The following is a 21832-nucleotide window of genomic DNA, read 5'->3' on the forward strand; positions in this document are numbered from 1 at the left end:
TCGTGAGGTGTGAGGAGGAGGCAAGCGAAGAAATGCGGGACTAGAGGAGATGGGGAAAACAAAGGACACCGGGGAGGAAAGAGACCTGATGGGGAACCTGGAGGAGAGGAGGTGAGAGGAGAGAACGAGCGTTAAGGATGCTGGGCAGGTGGGGAGGAGGCAGCAGAAAGGGGGGGAGACCTGCGGGACGGGGTACGCAGGGACGGAAAGGGAGGAGAGACCAGGAAGGGGGAGAGACAAACGAGCGTTGGGCAAATGTAGGGAATGGTGGGGTGCCTGTAAGGTGGCAGAGGGACTTCCTCTCCTCAGCACCTGAAACGCCGCCCGCTTCCAAGCGCTTATCTCAAGGCTGAGCTTTGCTCCTGAAATCTTTTATGTGTTTTGTGGGCAGGTGACTTCCAAATAAAGCCCCAACACCAGGAGGGGGTAGAAGCATCCCTTATTCCCATCCTTCTTCCCAACTGAAATTTTATTGCTTTTTAAACCTAAGGGTTTTTAAGCTGTTCTGAGATATTATGGGCTCTGACTCATGCCTTGAATACTTGTGAGCAATACTGGGTGTGGAAGGAGGAACCAGAGGGGCGTGGGCACTCTGAGAGGTCTATAGCGCACGTGTGTCCTCTTAAATCCTAGGTCAATTTGGTTATATTGCCAGATACAAACCTCTGTAATCCTAGAAGCACTGACTTGATACAGCTTCTTATATCCAGTGGCTTTGATACCGCATGCATCTCACCTGCTTCCCAGAGCTAAATAAGCATCACGGGGAGAGAAGTCACATGGCTGACGAGGGGATGGAGAGACGCGAGGAGTCAGGGGAGGGTCGCTGCAGGGAATGGGATGTCGAGGAGGCAGCTCAAGCATCTGGCATCCAGCCGGGGTGGGGAGGAAGGCAGCGCTGGATGAGCAGAGAGGCTGTAGCGATGCCCAGACCCTGAGGTTACCTTAACTGCATTCATTCTGAAACGGAGGAGGAAATAGGGAACCGCTGGCCGTGTAGGGAGGAGAGTATTAGTTGGTTGGGATGGCCCTGGAAATAGTGATTTGCGTAGGGGGTTGGTTACAACCTTAATTTTGAGGGCTCTGCTTGTTTCATCTGACTGTGCTTTTCTCCTGATGCATTTTCCTTTGTCCTGTTTCTGTAATTATCCTCATTTCAACCCTGCTCTGAGGATTATTGGTCAGTAGGAAGCCTCCTAATGCCCGCTCCTCCTTGGCAGGGGAATACCCATGCCCTCGATTAAAGTGAAACTCCCCAAATGGTGACAGAAGAAATTAGATCTATATTCCTCAAAGACACTCCCTCGGGCGAAGTTTCCCGACCCCCACCACAGCAGCACTGCCACCCTGCCCCTTGTGTTCGTTCTCAATATTGTCTTTGTTACAGCCACCTTTATATACGGCTCAGGGCTCCCTGGGGAAGGCAGAGGTGGTTTGTGTTGGAAAATCCTCGTGCCCGTGTCCCGGGTGAGCACAGCGGCCCATCCCACTGCAGTCCGTGCCCAGTACAGGCAGTCTCTGTTCCGAAATTGGGGTGAGGAGCCAACTTTAATAGGCAGCACTTTACATTAAAAGACTGCTTCCCCAAGACGTTGGGTAGTCTTTAGCTGAAGGCGGTCCCTCTAAATGCTTGATATTTGAGAGTCCCTTGACTGGTAGCTTAAGAAGAGCATTTATTCAGTCTATACACCGTATAAGATTCACAGAGCCCAACCACTAATAACAACAAAAAATAAAGGTTAGGAGATGGGGTGTTCCCTTTGCAAGGAGACTTCTGCCAGCCTCTGCCTGCACTCACAGATGCGTAAATGCATGTGAAAAAGATAGTTTGCAGGTCATTTAGATGTGCAGGTTGCTGCTCACCAGCCTGGTGTATACCAGCTGGATGGCATCCATGCATAGCTTTTTGGAAAGCAGGCCTCAAAGGGACGTGGTATATGTATATATAATATGTATTTTTTTATATATAGACAGCTATCTATGCAACAATGGCATTTTTTCAAGGAAAAAGCTAAGCGACCTCCCGAAGCCTGGCCCTTTTTCAGTACCCCCAGCCATTAGAGCAGCCACCGACTACCTCCTATTAGCACTCCCCGCTCCGGTGCTTTGTGCCGGAGCGCCGTTAGCAGCTGCCGGGTACCAAAGGCTGCCTCCCCTTCCCGCGGCGCACCCTGCCAGTGTGAGCTGACACCGTTGGTGCCAGTCAGCTCGGAGGAGCACTGCTCCCCACACTTCCCACTCCCACCAGTCTGTCACCACTGCCGTGTGGCAGAATTACTGCCTCCTGCTCTCCAGCACATCCTCACACACAAAGAGCTGTGCTGCTGCTGCCAGCGCTCAGCTGCTCTGCGTATGCGAGAGAGGGAGGGTGCCTTGGAAAGGTCAGTGCAGGGAAGGAGGGCGATTCTGTCTCCTTCCTTTAGGGGCCGTATCCTGGCATCGCAGTGGAACCTTGTCTTGCCGGCTGATCCGTGTCCATGGGGACTGCAGCCAGAGCGAGGGTGCCCCACGTTGTGGGGCTTCCCAGGATGGTTTAGTACCATGTGCAGGTCCAAAGAGCTTCCTCTGCCTGTTTCCCTCCTAGCGAAATCATCCCAAATTATGAAAATTGAATTTCTCAATTGGTTGTGACTCCACTCTGGACTGTTCCCTTGTTTTTGTTCCTGGCCCAATTTCACTGGCAGCTTTGCAGCACAACAGCAGCAGCCACCACTGCCCTGGCTACAGCAGGATCCTCCCTGGAGCACTGTTTAATTTATCCCCCACATCCCCCGTGCCCACAGCAGCCCGGGGCTGGAGCACCACGACTCTGGCCCCTCCAACCGCATTAGCCCCGGGCCGATCTTGTCACCCCCGTCACCCATTGCTGACACTAACTCAACTTGCCTGCACTGTTGTAGGGGGCAGATGGACTGTCGGAGCCCGAGGGCATCTCTCTGAAACGCGTGGCTGTGGTGGAAGATTTCTTTGACATCATATACTCGATGCATGTGGAGAGCTCGTCGGAGCCGGGCAAAGCACCCAAACATGCCGGGCAGAAGAAAACCTACCGAGCGGTGAGACTCCCCCTTCGCGTGCCCTGGGCAGCGAGGGGACGGGAGCGAAGGGGAAGAGGGGCCATGGGAGTGGGCATCCCGCGGGGATGGGGATGGGAGGGCAGGTAGAAGCAGAGCCGCTGGCGGGAGGCAGAGGCAAAGGAGAGTCCTGTTTGCCTGTGCGGGGAGGCGTGAGAAAGGAGCTGTTTAAAGGCAGAGCAGCTGTGCTCGGGCAACGGGAAACTGGGCTGCAGGGGCAGCACAACGGTACAGCACAACGGTATGGCTGCTTGGAGAGGAAGGACAAAGTGAATCATACAAAGACAACTGTACATGTCTGGGGGGAAAAAAAAGAAAAAGAGACATACTCAGTATTACTGACGGGCGAGGGGATGTTTGCCCAGTCCCCTGTGCACTCTGCTCCGTGCCATCTGCCTCCCTGTCTCCCTTGGCCGGAGGGAAATGTCTCGCGTGGGCCTTGAAGGGCAGGAGCAGCCGGAAAGGGGACTGGAGCACGGCCGGAGCCTGCCCCTCTTCCCTGGCCGAGTTGATCCTCTCACCAGCCCATCCTGGGTTTCCTCTGTTACAAAATGGAGGCAGGCACCGAGCTAAGTCTCGTCAGGTGCTCCATGGATGTGAGAACCAGCTCTATCCATCCTGAAACCACTCTAGTTAGGTCAGGAATAATTTAGCTTGAAGTGTGCTTCTCCAGGGAGCTTGCTGTTTCTCCTGACTCTGCACAGCCCTTCGATGCAAACATTTGGGCTCTCGCTCTTACAAGAAGAGCTGAATTTACTGTCCAAAACCGAGCTACTCCCTTGAATCGCACAGCCCTGAGGACCAGGTCGCTTAGAGACAGAAGTGGCTGGCTGGCAGCTCGTGTCTCTGGTGTATACATCATCTTGGAGAGGTCTGTGCAGGCTGCCCTGGTCTCTGCGATGATGCCTGAGATTACGCTGGGCTCAGTGTGCTGCTGGAGCCGGCTCAGGGGTGGAGTCTGTCCTGCCTGTCCTGCCTGCCTATGTCCCCAGCCCATCAGTAGCTCTGCGCACTGGTGCCGGAGGGGCAGCCCAGTGCCCTGCAGCCCCCCTTGTGCGGTGGGAGCCCCCGGGGAGCAGGGCTCTGTGCTCACCGCTCGTGGCATCGCTCCGTGCCCTGCATGCTCAACTCCAGCCCCTGCGGCAGAGCACGGGGCCGGGGCACACGCTGACCCTCCCTGGCCAGGGGCAGGTGACCTCTTTATAGTCGGGGGGGGGCAGCCCCAGCAGCATGACCACAATTTAAAAACTTTCCACTCATTTCCCCAGCAGACCACTCCGACCCTCCCCTAATTCCTTCAATTCAGCTCTCTGGAGGACTAATCTGTGCCCTGCACAGCCTCGGGGGAGCAGGCTGGATCCGTCTGTTTTGCCAGGCCTGCTCGCAGCAGTCAGAGAGCTTCACGCTCCACCCCTCCGTCTCCCTCTTGAGCTGAGATCATCACATTAGCAGTGTGTATCCCCTCCTGACCTGGCAGGACGCTGCTGGCTGGGCTGGCTGGCCTTGCTCATGCCCTGTCTCCCTGGAGCGCCTTTGCAGCCGGGTCTGGAAGGTGAAATGCTGCATAGCGCACCCCGCGCCGTGGCTCGGGTGCACAAAGGGACGCTGCTGGGCAGTCAGCTCGGGAGGCTTCAGTGTCCCCTGCTGTTTCTCTCCCTCTCCCTTTCCCCACCGTTTCTGATTAGAGGCACTGGAGAGTTTGCCCTTGTCTGTGACCTCCGGAGGGAGGCAATCAGAAAGGGAGTTTGGATGGGAGATAACTCATCAAGGAAGCTGTCTGCTCTGCAGAGCATCAAATCAGCTGAGAAATAACAACTGTATCACTAAAATTAGCTGAACATTTGCAGCGGAGACCATGGGCTTGCTGGAGCAAAAGAGGCAGGGAAACTGGGCTCAGCCCCGCGGGCAGCATGAAGGGACAGTTCCCTGCCTGCACCACAATACCACGTTTGCCACCAGCAATTTTCAGGCCCCTAATTTCAGTGTTTCTGTGGGAGTCCCTAGTGCTTGTGCATTGATAAATACCGCACAGAGGCAAAGGCTGAGCTGGGCAGCCGCTTAGTCACAACAGAGCTCGATGGGGCTGTAGCTAAATAGGAGAATCCCATGAGGACCAGGCACTGCATCCTCCATTTGAACGGCTGGGACAAGGTCCCTTGCCTGAACTTTCCACCCATCTGGCATTAGCGTGCATGCAAAACCTCGGGCTCTGCTGCCGCTCAGTGGAGATAAATGTCTTTCCCTCCCACTGCAACGTCGGGTCACGGGGCTGCTTTAGCCATGATCAAGCAAACCCTCTGCCCTCTGCCCCATTGCACTTCTTCTATATTGTTATTTTATTCCAAGCTTAAGCATCACCCTTTCCTGTAGGATAGAAAAATGCTTGGCATTTAGGTGTTTTTAATTTTTATTAACAAAATAAGGTGGGAGGGTGATGCCCACTGGCCAGAGGAGGGGGATCAGGACATCCTGGGCTGCCCTCCTGGCTCGGCCCCCGTCACCAGCCGTCGCTCGCGAGGTGTCTGGTTGCAGCCCTGCTTCCCGTTATGAGCCCCACTTCTGCCGGGCTCACAGCCCTGAGGACTGGCACAAACAATTGAATTTCTGTCTGCTTTATGACCCCACTTGTAAGTGCTGTGACCCCTGCTGGGGTCACGGCCCCTGGTTTGGGAACCGCCGTGCTAGGACAAGTCACTTAGACCAAACAGGATGGGTGATTAACCGTAGGAACCAACCCCAAAGTAAGAGTTGGGCTCTCCACCTCTTAATGCCTTCCAATTAAGACCAGATGTCTTCCTGGAAGATGTTTTAGGCAAACCACAGGCTACTGGGCTGCAGGAGAACCTGGGTGAAGTTCCCTGACTTGTGCTACACAGAGGGTCAGACTCCATGATTTGATGGTCTCTTACAGCCTTAAAGAAATCTACATTAAAATTGCCTCATTCCTTCTCCAAACAACCTAGTCTTGATCTTTAGAAACACTGAAAAATTGCTGCCGGCAGGGATTAATTGGAATAATAGGACTCTATGATAGCCAGGCACCTTCTGTGGGTGCTTAGGTCTGGATACAGTGTTTAACTTCAGGCATCCAAGTTTTAAATATTTATCCTTAGCTTTTCCTCATCTGTAAAATACAAATATCCCACAAAGGTTCAGGAGACTTAATTCATTACTGTTTGTAAAAATGTTTTCAATTCCCTAGATAAAATATGTCACAGAAGTGCAAAGTATTAACAGTAATTGATTGTCATTGTGGGAAAAAGTGACCTGCCCTTACAAAAGATTAATGGATTCTTCAGGTTACTGGTGTGATGATAATTAACAATGCAAACAGAGCTGACGAGACCTTACTTTCTCGTTTGATTCTTACACATTCGTAGTTTCGCTCTTCCCAGACTCCGAGGGAGAATGGAAGGGAGTTTCTGGGAAGGAGTGGCTACGCAGGGAGTCCAAAGGTCTGTTCGTTTGCATCTCGGTGCCTCTCTGACACACGAATTACCCTCCAAAAATGTTCCTCCATCAACAGTTGCTCTGGAGGGAGGGATTCAGGGATCCCAGGACCAGGCTGACAGAAACGGTGTGTTGCTGTGAGTCGTTGATGTTCTTGGCTAGGCTGAGCCGGCGAGGTGGGAGGGTGCCTGTGGTCTCCCGCGCCCTCCGCCCGGCTCTCCGTTAGGCATTCTCGCTCGCCCAGGACATACAGCCGTCTTTGTTCTTTTCCCAGATTGCAGAGACCTATGCTTTTCTTCCGAGAGAAGCTGTGACCAGGTTCCTGATGAGTTGCACTGAGTGCCAGAAGAGGATGCATTTCAACTCCAACGGACTGGAGCCCAAAGGTAAAGGTGAATGAATTCTGCCAGCAGAGCTGACACAGCATTTCGCACCAGCATGGTATCACTGATAGCTGTCAGGATACTGCCCCGCCGATGGGATACTTCTTTACCAAATGCTTTTCCTAACCTGTGTTATTTTTCATGCATTTTTATAGCCAAGCTGAAAGAATTGCTTAAATCTGGTTTGTCCATCACTGTTTTTAGCTTAGAGAACAGAAGCAGCCTAGCTTTCTTTCCGAGCAGGCAGGCAGTTTCACTTCTCAGTCCACCTTTCCCAGTGCAACCGTACAAAACTTGGGTCAGAAATACTTCAGATATGTCTGCAATCAACCCATAATTGTGTGTGGGTGGAAACTTAGATTTCTGAAAAAACGTGACCTAAAGTTTTTCCTTTAAACTATTAAATTTGTAATGAAAGACACTGAATAGGTCTGAATAACTGAAGTTTCTGATAAAGAAGTAATCTGCAGTAATTAATAGATATGCGCGTCATGATCCTATTTTTGATAATGGAAAGTGTTTTGATAATCAAAGTTATATTATGCCTATGTATACAACCAATTAGCGTGGCCATTGTGGTGGTTGGCTCATTATGGTTCTTTTGTAAACGGAACCAATCTGCAGCTCCCAGGCCTAAAAGATATAAGCAGAGCATAAGATGGGACCAGGTTTTCTTCCAGAGTAAATGGTTAAAGTTGATGTTTCTGTGTTTTTTTCTGAATTACAAACTTGTTTTCATGATCAAGTGCAAAGCATCAAACTGACTCTGAGAGGTTTCACCCAACAAAATCGGTTCTTTGAAAAAACATAAGCAAACTGCAGAGTTAGACTATTTCAAAACTGTTAAGGCAAACAGGCTCATTTGGCAGCTCTTATCAAGCAGAGAAGCAGAATTAAATGAACAAAGGACCCAACAACAGAAAATTTCTAGTATTAAATACTGATTTCTGGCTGTTTACTGCTACAAACAGAGCTGTGGACAGCCCAGAGGTTCCGTTTAAGTGGATTATGTGTGCCAGCTATCCAAAGCTAGTGACTGAAGTGCTTGTTATATTTTTTAGAAACTCTTCCAAATAATCCTCTGTGACATTTATTAGCCTAAGCTCCATTACTGCGGCACTTGCCACCCTGCCGGCTAAGGGCCCGATCCCTCTTTTCAATTAGGTCAAGAGAAGTTTTGGTCTTTGGCCTCACTGGGAGCAAACCTGACCTTTACAGTGGTTGCGCCGCATCCATCACCAGTGACGTTCCAAGTACTGTGGCTGCAGCAGTCGGCTCAGTGGGCGGGAAGGGCGATGGGATGAGAGTCAGGCCAACAAGGACATCACCTGTTGGCTTGACCCAAAATGGGACACTTTACTAAACGCCTGGCACTAGCCGAGCAGTCTGCCCCAGAGCTCGAGATCCCTTTTCAGGAGGCAGCTGATGAAAAGGGTCATTGTTCCTTCAGGGGCTCCCTCTTGCCCACCCACCATCCCCGCGTCTCCCGTGCCTCCCCCAGTGACACGGCACCCGTCCCGGCTCAGAGGCAGCTCAGAGAACACCAAGTGCTGAGTATCCTCCCCAGAGCAGTCCTAGCTGTGGAAACCATGATCAGGGCTGAGATCTGGCTGTCCTGAGCAAATTTCTAATTTAATATAAATTATAAGTTATTTTCATAAAGCTTTCCCCCTTACCAGTTCTCTTAAAAATTAATCAAACGGGAAAACAAAGGATCCCGCACATAAAAAGTCCTGCTCGTACCCACCAGGAATGGAAGGACAGAAGTGCCTTTTTGCTCTGAATAGTACCTAAATAGTGACTAAGTACCTGTGAAAATGCATGGAGTAGATTAGATAAGGTAACTTTTACCGGGGAAGAGTGTCTGATTTCACTAATACATATTCAGGCATTTATCGGGAGCAAATCACCTAAAAAACCATTGGGGTCATAGAAGAATTACCTAGGTGTATGCACATGCATACACATATACAAGCATATATAGGTAAAGTTTAACTCAGTAGGATGAAAAAATTTGAGTCATTCCCATCTCTTCCTACTTCTCTTGTCTGTTAAACAAATCTCAACACATTTCATTTGTGATCATAAAAATCCCTAATTAAACGTATCTGACATCAAACCCTGCAGGGCACCCACATAATTCATCAAAGCAAATTGTCTTGCTCATGGGAAACTTTGAACATCACTGGACTTCGCTGTGGTCTCTTTACACTGTTACTAAATTAGGACTAATTCCAGTGGAGTTATACAAGAGTGGAATTAGGATTGAAACCATTTTACTTTAAACCATTCTGCCTGTTCCATCTGTGTGTCAAACACATGGGGCATGTGATACAGATAACTTTTTGAAAAATGAGCTAAAGGATTCCAGTAGCCCCCTCTTGTGACGTAGGATATGAGGATTGTTCCCGTGGAGTCCCCCAGGCCTTTTAAAACAAAGGTTTTCTTTCTTTTCCAGTTAGCTTAAAAAAAAAGGTTTTGGTTTCTTAGGCTCAAGCTCTTATCTGTTGCAGTTGCACAAATTCACAGTAAATTTGTGGCTGCTAATGGGATTATTCCAGATTTACATCAGGATGGTTTCAGGCAGAATCTAAGCACCAAAGATCATCTACCTCCCTCTTCCTCCCCCTGTGAGGATGCTGAGCTTCTGTTGAGCCTCATTCATTTCTGCAGCGCTGAACTATTAAGCAGGGGGGGTGGCAGGAGAGCGACATATCATCCTCAGAGGACTGAAAGACTCACCTCATCCACACCTGTGCTTCAAGGAAAGAGCAGCTCTATCTTTGTTACTCTTAGCAAATGCTTTCCTAAACTCTTCTTAAAGACTCAGATACTGATGACTCCAGCCAACCTGGGTAGGTGGCGGATTTTGTTCCTGGGAGCTGTTTCTCCTTTCACTGCAGAACCGGACTGCGAGAAGCACCCCTTGCACTGGGATTTTAGCATCTTTTTATCACAAGATAACAACCTTGCACAGTAGAATAATGGGTTATTTTGGGTGCTTAATATATAGAGGCATAGAAGTGCTCTTAATTAATCTATAGGTCGAAGCATGACAGAGACCAGTGATATACAGCCATGAGAAAAGAAAGGAGGAATTAGTTTACAAGGTTCCTAAAAGCTTTGCACCTTCATATTTGAGGGAGGTGATGGCCTGAGTAGCTCTGGCCACCTTTTACCGCATCCACAGGCAGGAATGCTTCAGCTGCCTGGGGATGAATTGGATGGACCTGGGAAAAAATCATTGTATTTCCATGGACCCTAAGTAGGCTGTTGATACAGAGGATTTGCAAAACCTATGTGACGTTTAAGTCAGTTACAGACAGTTTTGGGGTCAGGTCATTTCTTAATCAGACATGATAGATCTGATATTTCCGGAGGTGTGAAGCATCTTCAGGTCTGCTGAGTTTCACTGGGATTTTTTGATATTCAGCATTTCTGAAAAGCAGGCCCATTATGTTTGGGTTGATGGGTTTTCTAAGGTGCTGTAAAACATTTTGTGAAGGCTCTTTTTTCAAGGGGCTGTGTCAGAGGTGCCTGTGAAACCAGTGACCCCAGAAAATGCAAGCCAGCCAGGGAGGTGCAGAGACAGGAATGCAAACCTCCCACCATCGGTTCACCTTCAGCTCCTGGAAATCCTTCTTCCCCGTCCGTTGTTGCTTAAGCTCACTTTCCAGGTGATGGCAGAGCTGACAAATATTTGAGAATTCAGAAAAATCATTGAGAATTTGTTTTATGGGGACTTTTCTGGTCTGGCTAGACAAAATGATCTGGAGGAGCGGTCTGAAACTAGAGTGATCTCTAGAGCTCAATATGATGCAGCCAGAGGAATCAACAGGAACAATTTAAATTAAAGATTTTTAAAATTAAGTTTGTGTTTTAATGAGGGTGTTAAAAATAATCTTCATCACCAGATAGAAATACTTAATAAGTTGCCTTAACGTTAACTCCTACCTGAGGGAATCCCAGCAAAATTGGCAAGACTTTGCAATGCTAAAGCAAGCTGCAAATATAGTCTTGTTCATCAACCTCTGCATAAATCCCATTTGCATGGAAGTGCTTCTGAGGCATCGGCAAGACTTGGTTTCTTCCTCTGCTACACTCTAGTTTGGTAGACTGAAAAATTATATATTATGTGTGGTCTTTTCTGCAGGTGACAGCAATGCTTTTTTTTTTTGCAAAACAACATCTGTTCTGTAATTATGTTCTTGGTGGGGTCATGTTCTTATAGGAACCTTAGCTCAGCGGGCACCAGCTCTCGCTAGGGATTTGAAGTGCTTCTAAATACCTATGTTTAACGATTATGAGAACACATCATAGGTTTGTGCTTCCACATCCCTGTATCTAAATAAAGTTTTTCCTCTGTTCTTCAGAGAGCGAACCACCTTCCTCTTTGGTTTCTGGGATCATTGACTACAACATGCCCCTCACCTCTACTTATCTGAAGCAAATGAAGCTGCGGGTAATGAATTCACAGGAACAGGTGAGTTGCGCTCCGGGCGCAGGGCAGTGCGAGGTGCAGAGCGGGTTTCTGCCCGTGCTGAAGGGGTGAAGGGGGTGACTGGTGCGTGGCACATCAATTTTTGGAGGATGCTTTCGGAAATGGCCGGTTTGTCCAGGTGGGTCAGGCTCTGACCGAGTACAGTGAGTGTCGGTGCATGGAAGCTGGGAGGGCAGCGCGCCTCTGATCTTCTGTCTCAGGGAAAGCAAACAGGGCTACTTCAGCACCGTGTCAGTGGAGAGGAGCAGAGATGGAGTTGATGCAGTTATTGCTTATAACAGTCTGCTTGTTCTTTAGACCTACAGTTCTTCTAAGAAATTGTCTTAAAAATAAATATGGCAAATAGGAATTTGTTTCTTTACCTCCTCCTAATTGCCTGGGAGCTTTAGCAGACAGAGGCTGAAACCCAGACCCTGCTTCGTTTGCTCAGGTGCTCTCTTAAACTGATCGGCAACTTGAGGAAGTTCCACTGCAGCCACTCCGCTCTCGTGTCCAAGTGGGAGAAGGCTCAGTTGTTTGATGAGAGTGTTAAGCCACTGGATTTTGATTTGGGAATGGATGGGGCAGACTGCCACAACATTACACCCAGGCTGTGCAATTTTCTGAAGTTCTGCAGCTGCAGAATTAGCTATGGGAACCTCTGTGCACCATGGAAACAGTCTATAAAAAGAAAAGTGTGTTTTACTTGCTCCCCACAATCTGCACTGGAAGCCAGTGCTGGATTTTCTTTCCAGCACACTGAAACCTGAATCTGATCTCATACATTACTGCCAGTCGCAAGAAGTGAAAGGGTTTGCATTGTGCAGAGGTGGAAAACGTTGCTGATAGCTTGAACTGTGAAGTTGTGCCCAGCGGGTACTCTTACCTAGCAGCACCCTAACGGGACATTGGTTAGAGCATCCATTGCCAGTGTGTAAAACTCCAGATGTGGGTTTGCTGTCAGGAGCTGAAGAGATACAGAGCTCCACCATCGCTTCAGCAGTGAAGCCTTCTTGCTGGAGGACAAAATGGCATCTGACAGGAAGCACTTCTGTGTTTTGGAGCTTTTTTCCTTTGTGCATGTTGGACGCTTGAGCGGGTTTAAGGTTTTGTTTGCAATAGGTTATGTTACAGCTTTTGAAACGTGAAAGGCTGCGATGTGCCAGGTTTTGCGCTCGGGCTGGGTCAGGCGGTAGAACTATGGACAGCTCCGGGGGCGGCTGGGCTGGGCTGGGCTGGACTGGGCTGGGCTGGGCTGGGCTGGGCTGGGCTGGGCTGGGCTGTGAGGGTTTGGGAGTGAGCAGGCACGCAGGGCAGGGCAGGGCAGAGCTGGGCTGGGCTGGGCTGGGCTGAGCTGGGCTGGGCTGGGCTGGGCTGGGCTGAGCTGAGCTGAGCTGGGCTGGGTTGGGCTGAGCTGAGCTGGGCTGGGCTGGGCTGAGCTGAGCTGAGCTGGGCTGGGTTGGGCTGAGCTGAGCTGGGCTGGGCTGGGCTGAGCTGAACTGAGCTGAGCTGGGCTCATTTGGGCTGAGCTGGTCTGGGCTGGTCTGGGCTGGGGACATGGAGTGGATGGATGCGCTGCTTTGTGGCATCTGATGGCTGCTTCAAGACCACTTTTGGATAAATAGGATCGAAAGCTGACATATTCCAACTGCCTTTGGCTTGTGCAAAGTGTTTGCTGGGTCTCGGTGCAACTCCTAGCAGAGAGGCGTTGAGATTGCAGACCCTACCCTTGTCCGTACCAGTGACTACCAACCTGTTCTTCACCAAGGTTAAGGACTCAGTGGGCCATGAAGGCTAACCGTGCTTTTCAGCATTTGAGGCGGTTCTTTCAAGTTAAGTTTGATGTATACAAAGGGACGGTCTAAGAGGTTTGTCTAGTTACCATTTATACATTTTCTACCAATTCCTCTTGGCTCCAAAGCTCTGTTCAAGAGAAGTGTGTTATGAAGCTTCATTAAACTCCTGTACCCTGTTTCTACAGGTAGAAAACTGGACTTGAGGTTTGATCTTATTTTCATAATAAAAAATACCCCAGAAGCTGGCAGGCTTTAGTACTGAATCTTGAGTTTTGAAGCTGCATGCTTAGGGATGCTTGTTTTGACAATTTTGGTTGGTAATTTAGAGATTTGAGAAGTGTATACCCTGAATTTCGGCTTAGCAGTTTGCATTGGAGCTATCACTAGATAGATAGATATAATGTGCTGCTAACAGGAATACTCTTGAAGCTTGCTAAGATCGCAATAGAAGCATATGTTATACGGGAACAAAAAAGGGACCAGCTGAGGCAACCAGCAGTTGTTGGTTTAGATCATAAATCAAATGGCTTGATGTTATTCCCTGCCTCTAAAGTTTTTCTTTTCCTGAGCTCTCATCGGTATGTTGCAGTGCAGCTTTCTAAGCTTTTCAAACTGTAGCAGCCAAGGGAAAAAACTATTTGGAAGAAGTAAAATTTGCCGTTCAGTGTGTTACTGAAACCGATTCCTGAGAGCAAAATAACAAAAGATCAGTCTTGTTGCTCAGACTCCTGAAGCATTAAAGCTTTCCATCAGATCTGGAGGTAACAACAGTCTGGAGAGGATACAGGTAGCTGGACCCGGTGGGGAAAATCCAGCGGGGCTTGGGTGCCGTCCGTTCCGAGATAACGGGATACTCCCCGGCTTCCCTTGGGGAAACAAGCGCCACGCTCCTAATGCAGCCCTGGCTGTTCCTGAGCTGCTAATGCTGAAGTCTATGTGAAGAAAATGTGTGTAATAATATCAATACTAGGCTTCAGTTCCCTCCACCAAGCATTCCCCTGCTATTTTTTTCCTTCTTCACACTTTGCACTGGAAACACGACAGTACCGTCCTTTTTTCCTGGAGGATCCTGGCAGTCTTTGTGGAACATGGGCTGTGAAACATGGGCTGCTGCTCTCCCTCCCCCAGGGAGGGAGCTTTAGGGTTAGGGAGTTGCAGCTGTTGGGGTTCCAGGTGTTTACAAACTGCAAAAGTCCTCTAAAGATGATAGAAATAATCCTGACTTTGCTACAAATGGAAAACAGGAAGAAAATACAACCAGCTTTTAAAATTTGTTTGCACTACACAAATATATGCTGCATGGTTTTCATATATCCACATTTACAAAACGGTATTGGTCCCTCTAGTTTGGCTTTGCTGCCATGCCACCTTACTGCCTTGCACTCACTAACATTTGATGGGGATAATAGAAATAAATTAAGCAACGGACTTGTGTTCAACTTGGCTTTTGCCAAAAGCAATTATTTGTATGCAGCAGCACCAGGAGGAACTTGCTTCACTTGGAGTAACAATGAATGAATTTATGCCAAAGTGGCCTTTTAACTTCATTATTCAGGAAAAAAAAGTGTGCATGTAACTGTAATTTATTAGTGCTGTTAGGCACGTCAGTATTAGGGCAGCAGTGTCTCCACAAGGAAGCACAGCCAGAAGAACCTTAGAGAAGGCATTTTATCTCCGCTTAGGGACAAAAAACAGTCAGGAGAGGAGCTCTTTACATGGTTGCTCACAAAATGAAGAGTTCCTGCAGAATATATTTCAATGTATTTCTTGGAGTCAGTACATTTATTCTGGCATGACGGAAAACAAATGTGACCCACATTGCGTAAATTTGGTTCACTAGAACATGCAGGAGCTTCTGGTGTGTGAGTCTTCCTTCATTCCCATTTTATACCAATTCTCACACGTGTGACAAAAATCAGGCCCCTTACCCTTTCCACCGAGTGCCGAATTAGCCACATTTCAGGGTATCTACTGAGGCATTAAAGCGTCTCTGAACTTCTGACCTTCCCAATCTAGCAGCAAAAAGGAATGAAGATATTTGATATTTATCTATAATGATCCTTCCACCTCATTTTCAAATGATAAATACTAGCATTGTTAAATGATTGGTTATTCGAGTTTATTGCAGTCATTTTCCAGACAATCTTTCCTGTCTTATTGAAACTCAGCCTTGGATTTATTTTTCATGCCACACTGTTGGGCATGATTTCCACTGCTGGCCGGTGGAATATGAAGATTTTAAAAGAGGAAATCCATGAAATGCCAAACTCGCTCTCTGCTCTGGAGATGTTGCTGCTACCTTGGCAGACGCAGTCCAGGGCCGAGTAACCAGGTTTAAACGATACAGAAACATTTTCAAAGGTTGCTTCAATGACTGCTGACAGAGGGTCATGCAATCAGTGAATGGCAGGAGCTGCTCTTGGATGGGAAATAACACGAGCGCTTTTCTTGTTGCTATGGCTTTGCTACACTGACCTGTAAGTGTTTGAGAGGGACAGAGCCTTGTCCTGCACCGTCACACACTCCATCTGTCCAGTAATTTCCCTGTAAACCTGGAGCGTGTGACGGTGCGTGGATGTGAAGTGGTTTTCAAAACACGATTTCAAGCAATGCTTTAACCCAAACAGCAGGGTAATCCTGGAAGGGGGGACGCAGGGGTTCAAATCCCACGGATGTACAGGGAGTTGGCTTCCTCTAATGCTGGTGAGGGTCGAGCCTCCTCTGTGGGATTTGGGAGCTCACGGAGCCTCGTGACCAGAGGCTGGTTTGCAATGTTAAGTCCTCCTCCTTCCACTCTGCCTTCTCCCTGGTCCACACGTTGCTGTGTTTGCTAACTTCAGCATCTCAGAAGGCTCCGATATTACCAGAACAGCTAAGAGCATCTTCCCCTGGCAGCTTGCTTGCTTCCTTCTGCTTCGGATCCATCTCCATGCTAATCCTGGGGGTGCAGAACTGGCACGGGGGAGGCAGCAGAGGCAGGGAGGGGAGCGAGTGGCTGCAGAAGAGGGCACGCTAGATTTTCATTTTCAGTCTTTCAGTTCACTGGTGAGAATTGCAGACATCTCATTTCACATAGTCCAGAGACCAGAACCAAATCTGGCAGAGCTGGCAGCTGCTGTGCGAGATCCGGGACCTGGGTTTGTCTGTTCGAGTGCTTAGTGAAGGGATCCCAAAGAAACACTGTATGTGTTCATAGATATGCCGAGAAGGCAGAAGCATGCAGTCGGTATTTGGAAGGAAGTGGGATGATGCGTTTGCATCACATGAGGATGATAAGGTACTTCCCAGTCCATTAAAGAGGGTGTTAAACATCTTCAGGAATAAATACCTCTAAATCAACTTGATGAGATAACTCTCATTCAAGAGGCCTTTCCTTGGCTTGGGAAGATCTTTGTTCCCTGATGTTAATTTTTAAGACGTTTTGGAGCACTAGAGAAGTTCCCTAAATGCACCCTTACACACAGAAGAAAAGGAAATGTTGGCTGTACCCACAGTGAGGCACCGTGACCATAGCTGTTTGAAATACAGATTTAATCTACACGATAAAGGCTTGCTTGTAGATCTGCATCAGCAAAGCCCTCTAGTGGAGATGCAGCTTCTGCTGGCAGAAGCGGGCTTTGCCTGATAAATTTAAATTCTGCCCTAAATGACAGATTTTGTCCAGGCAAAAGCCAGGGAGGCAGATCTGGCCGTCATAACAGCGTTCTTTACTAGCAAAGATAGTTTAGCAAAACTTTCATCCTTGGCCTTAATGGCTTATGAAATGCAGGAGGTCAGATGATCAAACCGTTTAGCCTGGTTTCAGACTCGTGTGAATGGCTTGCTTTCAGTAAAGGTCAACTCATTTTTGATATTGGAATTAACTCTGAGGTTCCCAGCTAGTAAAAACTTAAGAGCTTGTATTTCTCATGTAGATCTTTCAGTATTTTTCCCCGCATAGCTGCATTACAAGTGAGCTTTGTGTTTGTTTGATGCAACGCTCAATGCAAGCAAACAATTTGACACCCCGACTTGGGCTGGCTGGGGTAAATCCTGCCACTGCAGCTTTCATCTTCATATGAGATGTGATGCCAAGGCCCTGGCTCTTTGCAGTTTTGGGGAAAATCGCGTTATTTTCTGTAAGAAAGGAGGTGGCATTGCCCGATTCCGGTGATGCTAGGCACAATTCATGCTCCTGAACTGCTCGGGTGTATTTAGTTGCTGCGTGAGACTGGTCCGGTCGGTTTTCCTCATTGGTAGCTGTGCACCGCTGGAGAGAAGCTGGTGCCTTTCCCACTCTCTGTTCCCTTCCCTGTGATGTTGTGCAGCTTGGCTAAGGTCCTGGAGAAGTGGCTGGGGAATGTTTAGAAGTTTATCTCACTCTCAGTGGAGCTGTGGTTGTCGTGCTAGTGATGGGGCAGTAGAAGTGCCTGGGAGGAAGGACGGGTCGGTGGCACTTGGCTGGGGAGCGTGGAGTCCCCTGTGCCGGTGACAGTGACTCCACGGAGCTCAGCACTGCACGGACGTGGCTATCGGGTCCCGCGCTGGCTGGCCGACACAAAGCCCGTGTGGGTTCCCTGCTCGCTCTGCAGCAAGGCTCTTCTGCACTGGGGCTGATCCACCCAAGGGTAATCAGGACTGATTGCACTCCACCACGCACACCTACCCCCGGTGCACGTTATCCCGCGGTGCAGTCCGAGTAGCCTACTAAAGCTGAGCTGCTTTAGCCTGTTTCTGGGAACACTGAATGAGTGGGGCCAGAAACCACATTATCTTTAATTCATCATTTCTTCCAAGTACCTCCCGTATTTGGTGAGGAGAGATGCTGCCCATTCCCTGTGCAGTAACCAGCGTCAAAGGCAGCTGTTCCCAGTAGAACTGGAAACAAAGTTCTGGTTCAGGTCCTGTAAAGTGGGGCTAGGAAACATTCCCAGGGGAAAATGTAAAGACCCATACCGCACGCTGAATGAAAGCATTTAACATCCATGGAATAGTCTCATGGATCCAGTTAAATTTATCCTGTACTGTGGAAAGCTTTGCACGGTGAGGTTTTCTGCATCGTCTCCCAAGCTCGGGTGCTGACGTGCTGTATGTTGACTTTGATCAAGTCACACAAATGGCTGTTTCTTAATTGCCTTCTCCCTTTAAAAAGGGGTAATACCTTAGAGAGACTTCTGAGGTCTCGCTCACTAATAAAGCTCTTCAAGAGCTTGGATGGCAACTACTTTGAGAGCGCGAACTATTATTAATGATTTCCGTTATTATAGAAGATGAAGCTGTGTGGTTCAGCTTTTTAACCTTGAATCGTGTACTTGCTTTTGTTTCCGCTGCTGTTAAACCTGCGCAGGCAGGCTTGCACCTTGCCTGGTTGCACAGACTCCTAAGACGCACATCATGAGCCTTGTGTGTGCCAAGGGAGTGTGTGTATCTCTGAGGAGTCAGTTTTACTCACAAAGATGGATTCTGAAACACGCGGTATGGCTTGAGAATGGCCAAAAATGGGTTTAATGGTGGTTCTGTTTATGTTGACTCGATTCTGATTTGGGTGGCCAAGAGATAAGCTGTGAGGGCCATCCTCAATGTATAACGCAATGCAGACATTCCTGCCGATGCTGTGGGTTCAGGCTTTGGCAAGAAATGTTAGGGGATATTTGACCACGATTGACCCCTCCCTTGAAACACCCATTCCCTGTACTCCAGAGGAAGGCAAATTCCATCCACAGAAACAACTCCTTTCCTGCTCCTTTACTTGGCAGTGACTGGTGTACCCCGTGAAGTACAGAGCTGTATTTCCTTTCCATCTCTTGGTCTTGGCTCCTGGGGAAAAAAACCACCACCTTTTATTCATGCATATGCCAGATGCTAACAACTGCTACTTTTACAGAAGGAGCGACCAAGATGAAGTGGGAATACAGCCCTCAGCCTACAACAAATCTGCTCTATAATAAAGTTTCCCAAATCTTTACTCTCCTTTTTTTTCCTGACTCTGCTCTGGCTGCCAGATACATTAAAAGATGTTGTTGATAAAAGCTGTATATCCCCCTCGTGCCATGCAACTGGGGCCCTCCTTCAGCAACTCTTCTGCAGCGCCGTCCCTCTTGCCCCCCTTTCCTTACTGGCCTCACCCCCGAGAGATTCGCATTTTAATGCTTATTACCCAGTAGGGTTTGATGGTCACGGAGGACCCAATGCAGGAGGTCCCATTTGTTATTTAACCTACTTTTCAGAGGCACAAGAACATCAAGTGACTCGCACAAGGTTGCGCATGAGTCAGTGACTCCTCTGGCATGATGGCCAGATCCTGCTGTCCTGCAGTCCCCTGCTCTCACCACTAGATCACTGTGCCCACACTCATCAACACCACAACTATGCAATTAAGCTCCTACAAAAGTGCCTTAAATGTAGTTTATTCCTGGGTTTGACAGCAGCCCTGGTATTCTTGCAGAGCCTTGCCTTAGGAAATTACGACAGATGAGGTCAGGGCATTGTTAGCGGTGCCCTTGGAAGCGTCACTGCCTGGTACGCAGGCAGGCTGCGGTGCAGGGGCCGTCACAGCCAGGGCATGGCTTTTCTCCGGACCTGCAGCTCAGGCTCTGGTGGCACCCGACGGGACCCTGTCCGGCCAAGCACAGCCTGGCAGGGAGCCCCAGGTTTTCTGCGTGGGCAGATCTGTGTTCGTGTGAAGGGGTTTGCAAGGACCAGAAGTAATGAACACGTTGCGAGGAGAGAGGGAAGGAAGCAACTTATAAATAATATATTTGATGTATATTATATATATAATGTAATAACAGTAGTACTGGTTTATTATGGTGGGGTTTTTTTAACATGTAATCCCATAAGGCACTTACCTCTGTTCCTGACAACTTGATAAATTATTATCGCCAATTCTATACCTAATTGCCAGTTATTTCCCCCTAGAAATTTGAATCTGAAAAATACCCACTAGAAAGGAGCTTGGCGTGCCGTTTCCCAAAGCTTCCCTAGCTGTTTCTGGAGGCAGCCCCTCTTCCGCCGGTGAGCCCCACTTCTGCCAGCCTCGTGACCCCGAGCGCTGGCACAAACAATTGCATTTCTGACGGGCTCATGACCCCACTTGTAACGGCACTGACCCCCCTTGGGGTCAGGACCCCTCCCCTGCACCGGGAAAAGCTCCTGCCCAGCAGCTATTGCTGAACTGCTGTTCCTCCCTCGCTCCCTGTGTGGACGCGGCTGTTCGGCACTAAGTTTGCCGATGTGAAATTTAGGTTAATCCATTTCCAAAGTGGATTAACCTAACCCACACAAAGGCACTTAGTATAAAATAAGAGTGTCCACATGGTGAGGCAGCACAGAATAGTGACTGTGCTTTAAACTCGCACCCTGGCTGGTTTGTGTCCCCTGCGAGCTCTCCAAACAGAGGGGCAGGCGCCTTGCTCCCAGGGGGATGTGCTCTCCTAAATGGCTTTAAGCCGGTCTAGCTCGAAGCCAAAGGGAGCGCAAGGAGTAAACAAAGCCCAGCAATGGGAAGGGGTTAAAAGCCCGCTCCACTGAGGTCCACAGCAAGTCTCCTGTTCACCTTAAATGGTCAGGATTTTATTTTAGCTTCAGGGAGGAGCAGCAGCCATTGAGCTGGAAGTGAGCGCAGAGCAGGCCCCCGCGGCTGGGGGCTCGCAGCCTGCTGCCCTCCCAGCTGGCCGCTTCCTGCAGGAGCGCGGGAGGCCCCCGGGGCTCCACTCTCGCCCTGCAGCCTCTGGCTCCATAGATCAACCTGGAGGAGATGGAAATGCAACACCAAGGGATGCCCATTTTCACCTCCGGCCTCGGATCTTCCCGAGCCGCCCCTCCTCCCTTGCACGCTTTCCCTGGCAGTGAAGTGGTTAACGCTGGAGTAGAAAGCATCATAATTGGACATCCGCACTAACAAGCCATAAACACAAATGTGGCAGTTCCCATCCTTGGCTCCGGCACCGGCCTACCACAGGCTCCGCCGCTGAATCCGTTACACTTGGTTTATTTCGTAAAAATTTCCTTCATAACCATTAAACAGCGAGAGACGTGAAATGGGCTGGGGAGAGGGATGCTGAGACGCCGGCGCCCATCGCGGAGATCCCCAGCCAGGCGGGAGGTCACTGACCCGCTGCGCTCGGGGCCCTGCCTGGGAGCGGGTACCATCCTGGGGGATGCCAGGACACCACGCGCTGCCCGCCTGGAGCCAGATCGCAGCATCCCCAGCCCGGAGCTGGGTCGCAGCGTCCCCATCCCTCCCAGGGACCTGGCGGCACGGTGCCCTGCACAGGGCTGTGCCGGGGGCACGGCCGAGCTCGGTGGGCAGCCTTGCTGTCAAGGAGCTGCCCTGAAGAGCCGCTGATTTAACAACAGCCGAGATCCAACGTTCAGACAGAGGCTGCAGCGTTGAGTGATGCTGCTGCTGGCAGAGTAGGGTCCTCTTCTGCTCCCACGGTGCGATAGGGAGAATCATCTGAAACAAAAGGATTCAGCAGAGGAGGCAGCGCGGGGCCTGGGCACCGCTGCACCCACCGAGCGCAGGGGAAGGGGGCTGCAGGGCGCCCACCCCGCTCCCTGGGGACTTGCTGCTGGGGTCCCGTAACTTGCGCCCCGTGGCACGGCCAAACCCCGGCGCTGCCCGGCCCTGAGCTCCCGGGGCCGTGCCCAGCCGGGTGTCTCCGGGTG

The 21832-nt window shown here is 49.5% G+C and overlaps 1 protein-coding gene across 1 annotated transcript in view; it reads left to right on the forward strand.

Moving 5' to 3' along the window:
* NOL4L (nucleolar protein 4 like) overlaps nt 1-21832 on the forward strand; it is an 87723-nt gene that overhangs the window by 38924 nt on the left and 26967 nt on the right. The window contains exons 2-4 of the mRNA XM_009279573.1: nt 2901-3056; nt 6799-6910; nt 11281-11390. Of these exons, the coding sequence (XP_009277848.1) occupies nt 2901-3056; nt 6799-6910; nt 11281-11390 (378 nt within the window). The remainder of the gene's footprint in view (nt 1-2900; nt 3057-6798; nt 6911-11280; nt 11391-21832) is intronic.

The sequence above is a fragment of the Aptenodytes forsteri genome, unplaced genomic scaffold (assembly GCF_000699145.1).
Source record: "Aptenodytes forsteri isolate BGI_AS27 unplaced genomic scaffold, ASM69914v1 Scaffold483, whole genome shotgun sequence".
Classification (NCBI taxonomy): Eukaryota; Metazoa; Chordata; class Aves; order Sphenisciformes; family Spheniscidae; genus Aptenodytes; species Aptenodytes forsteri.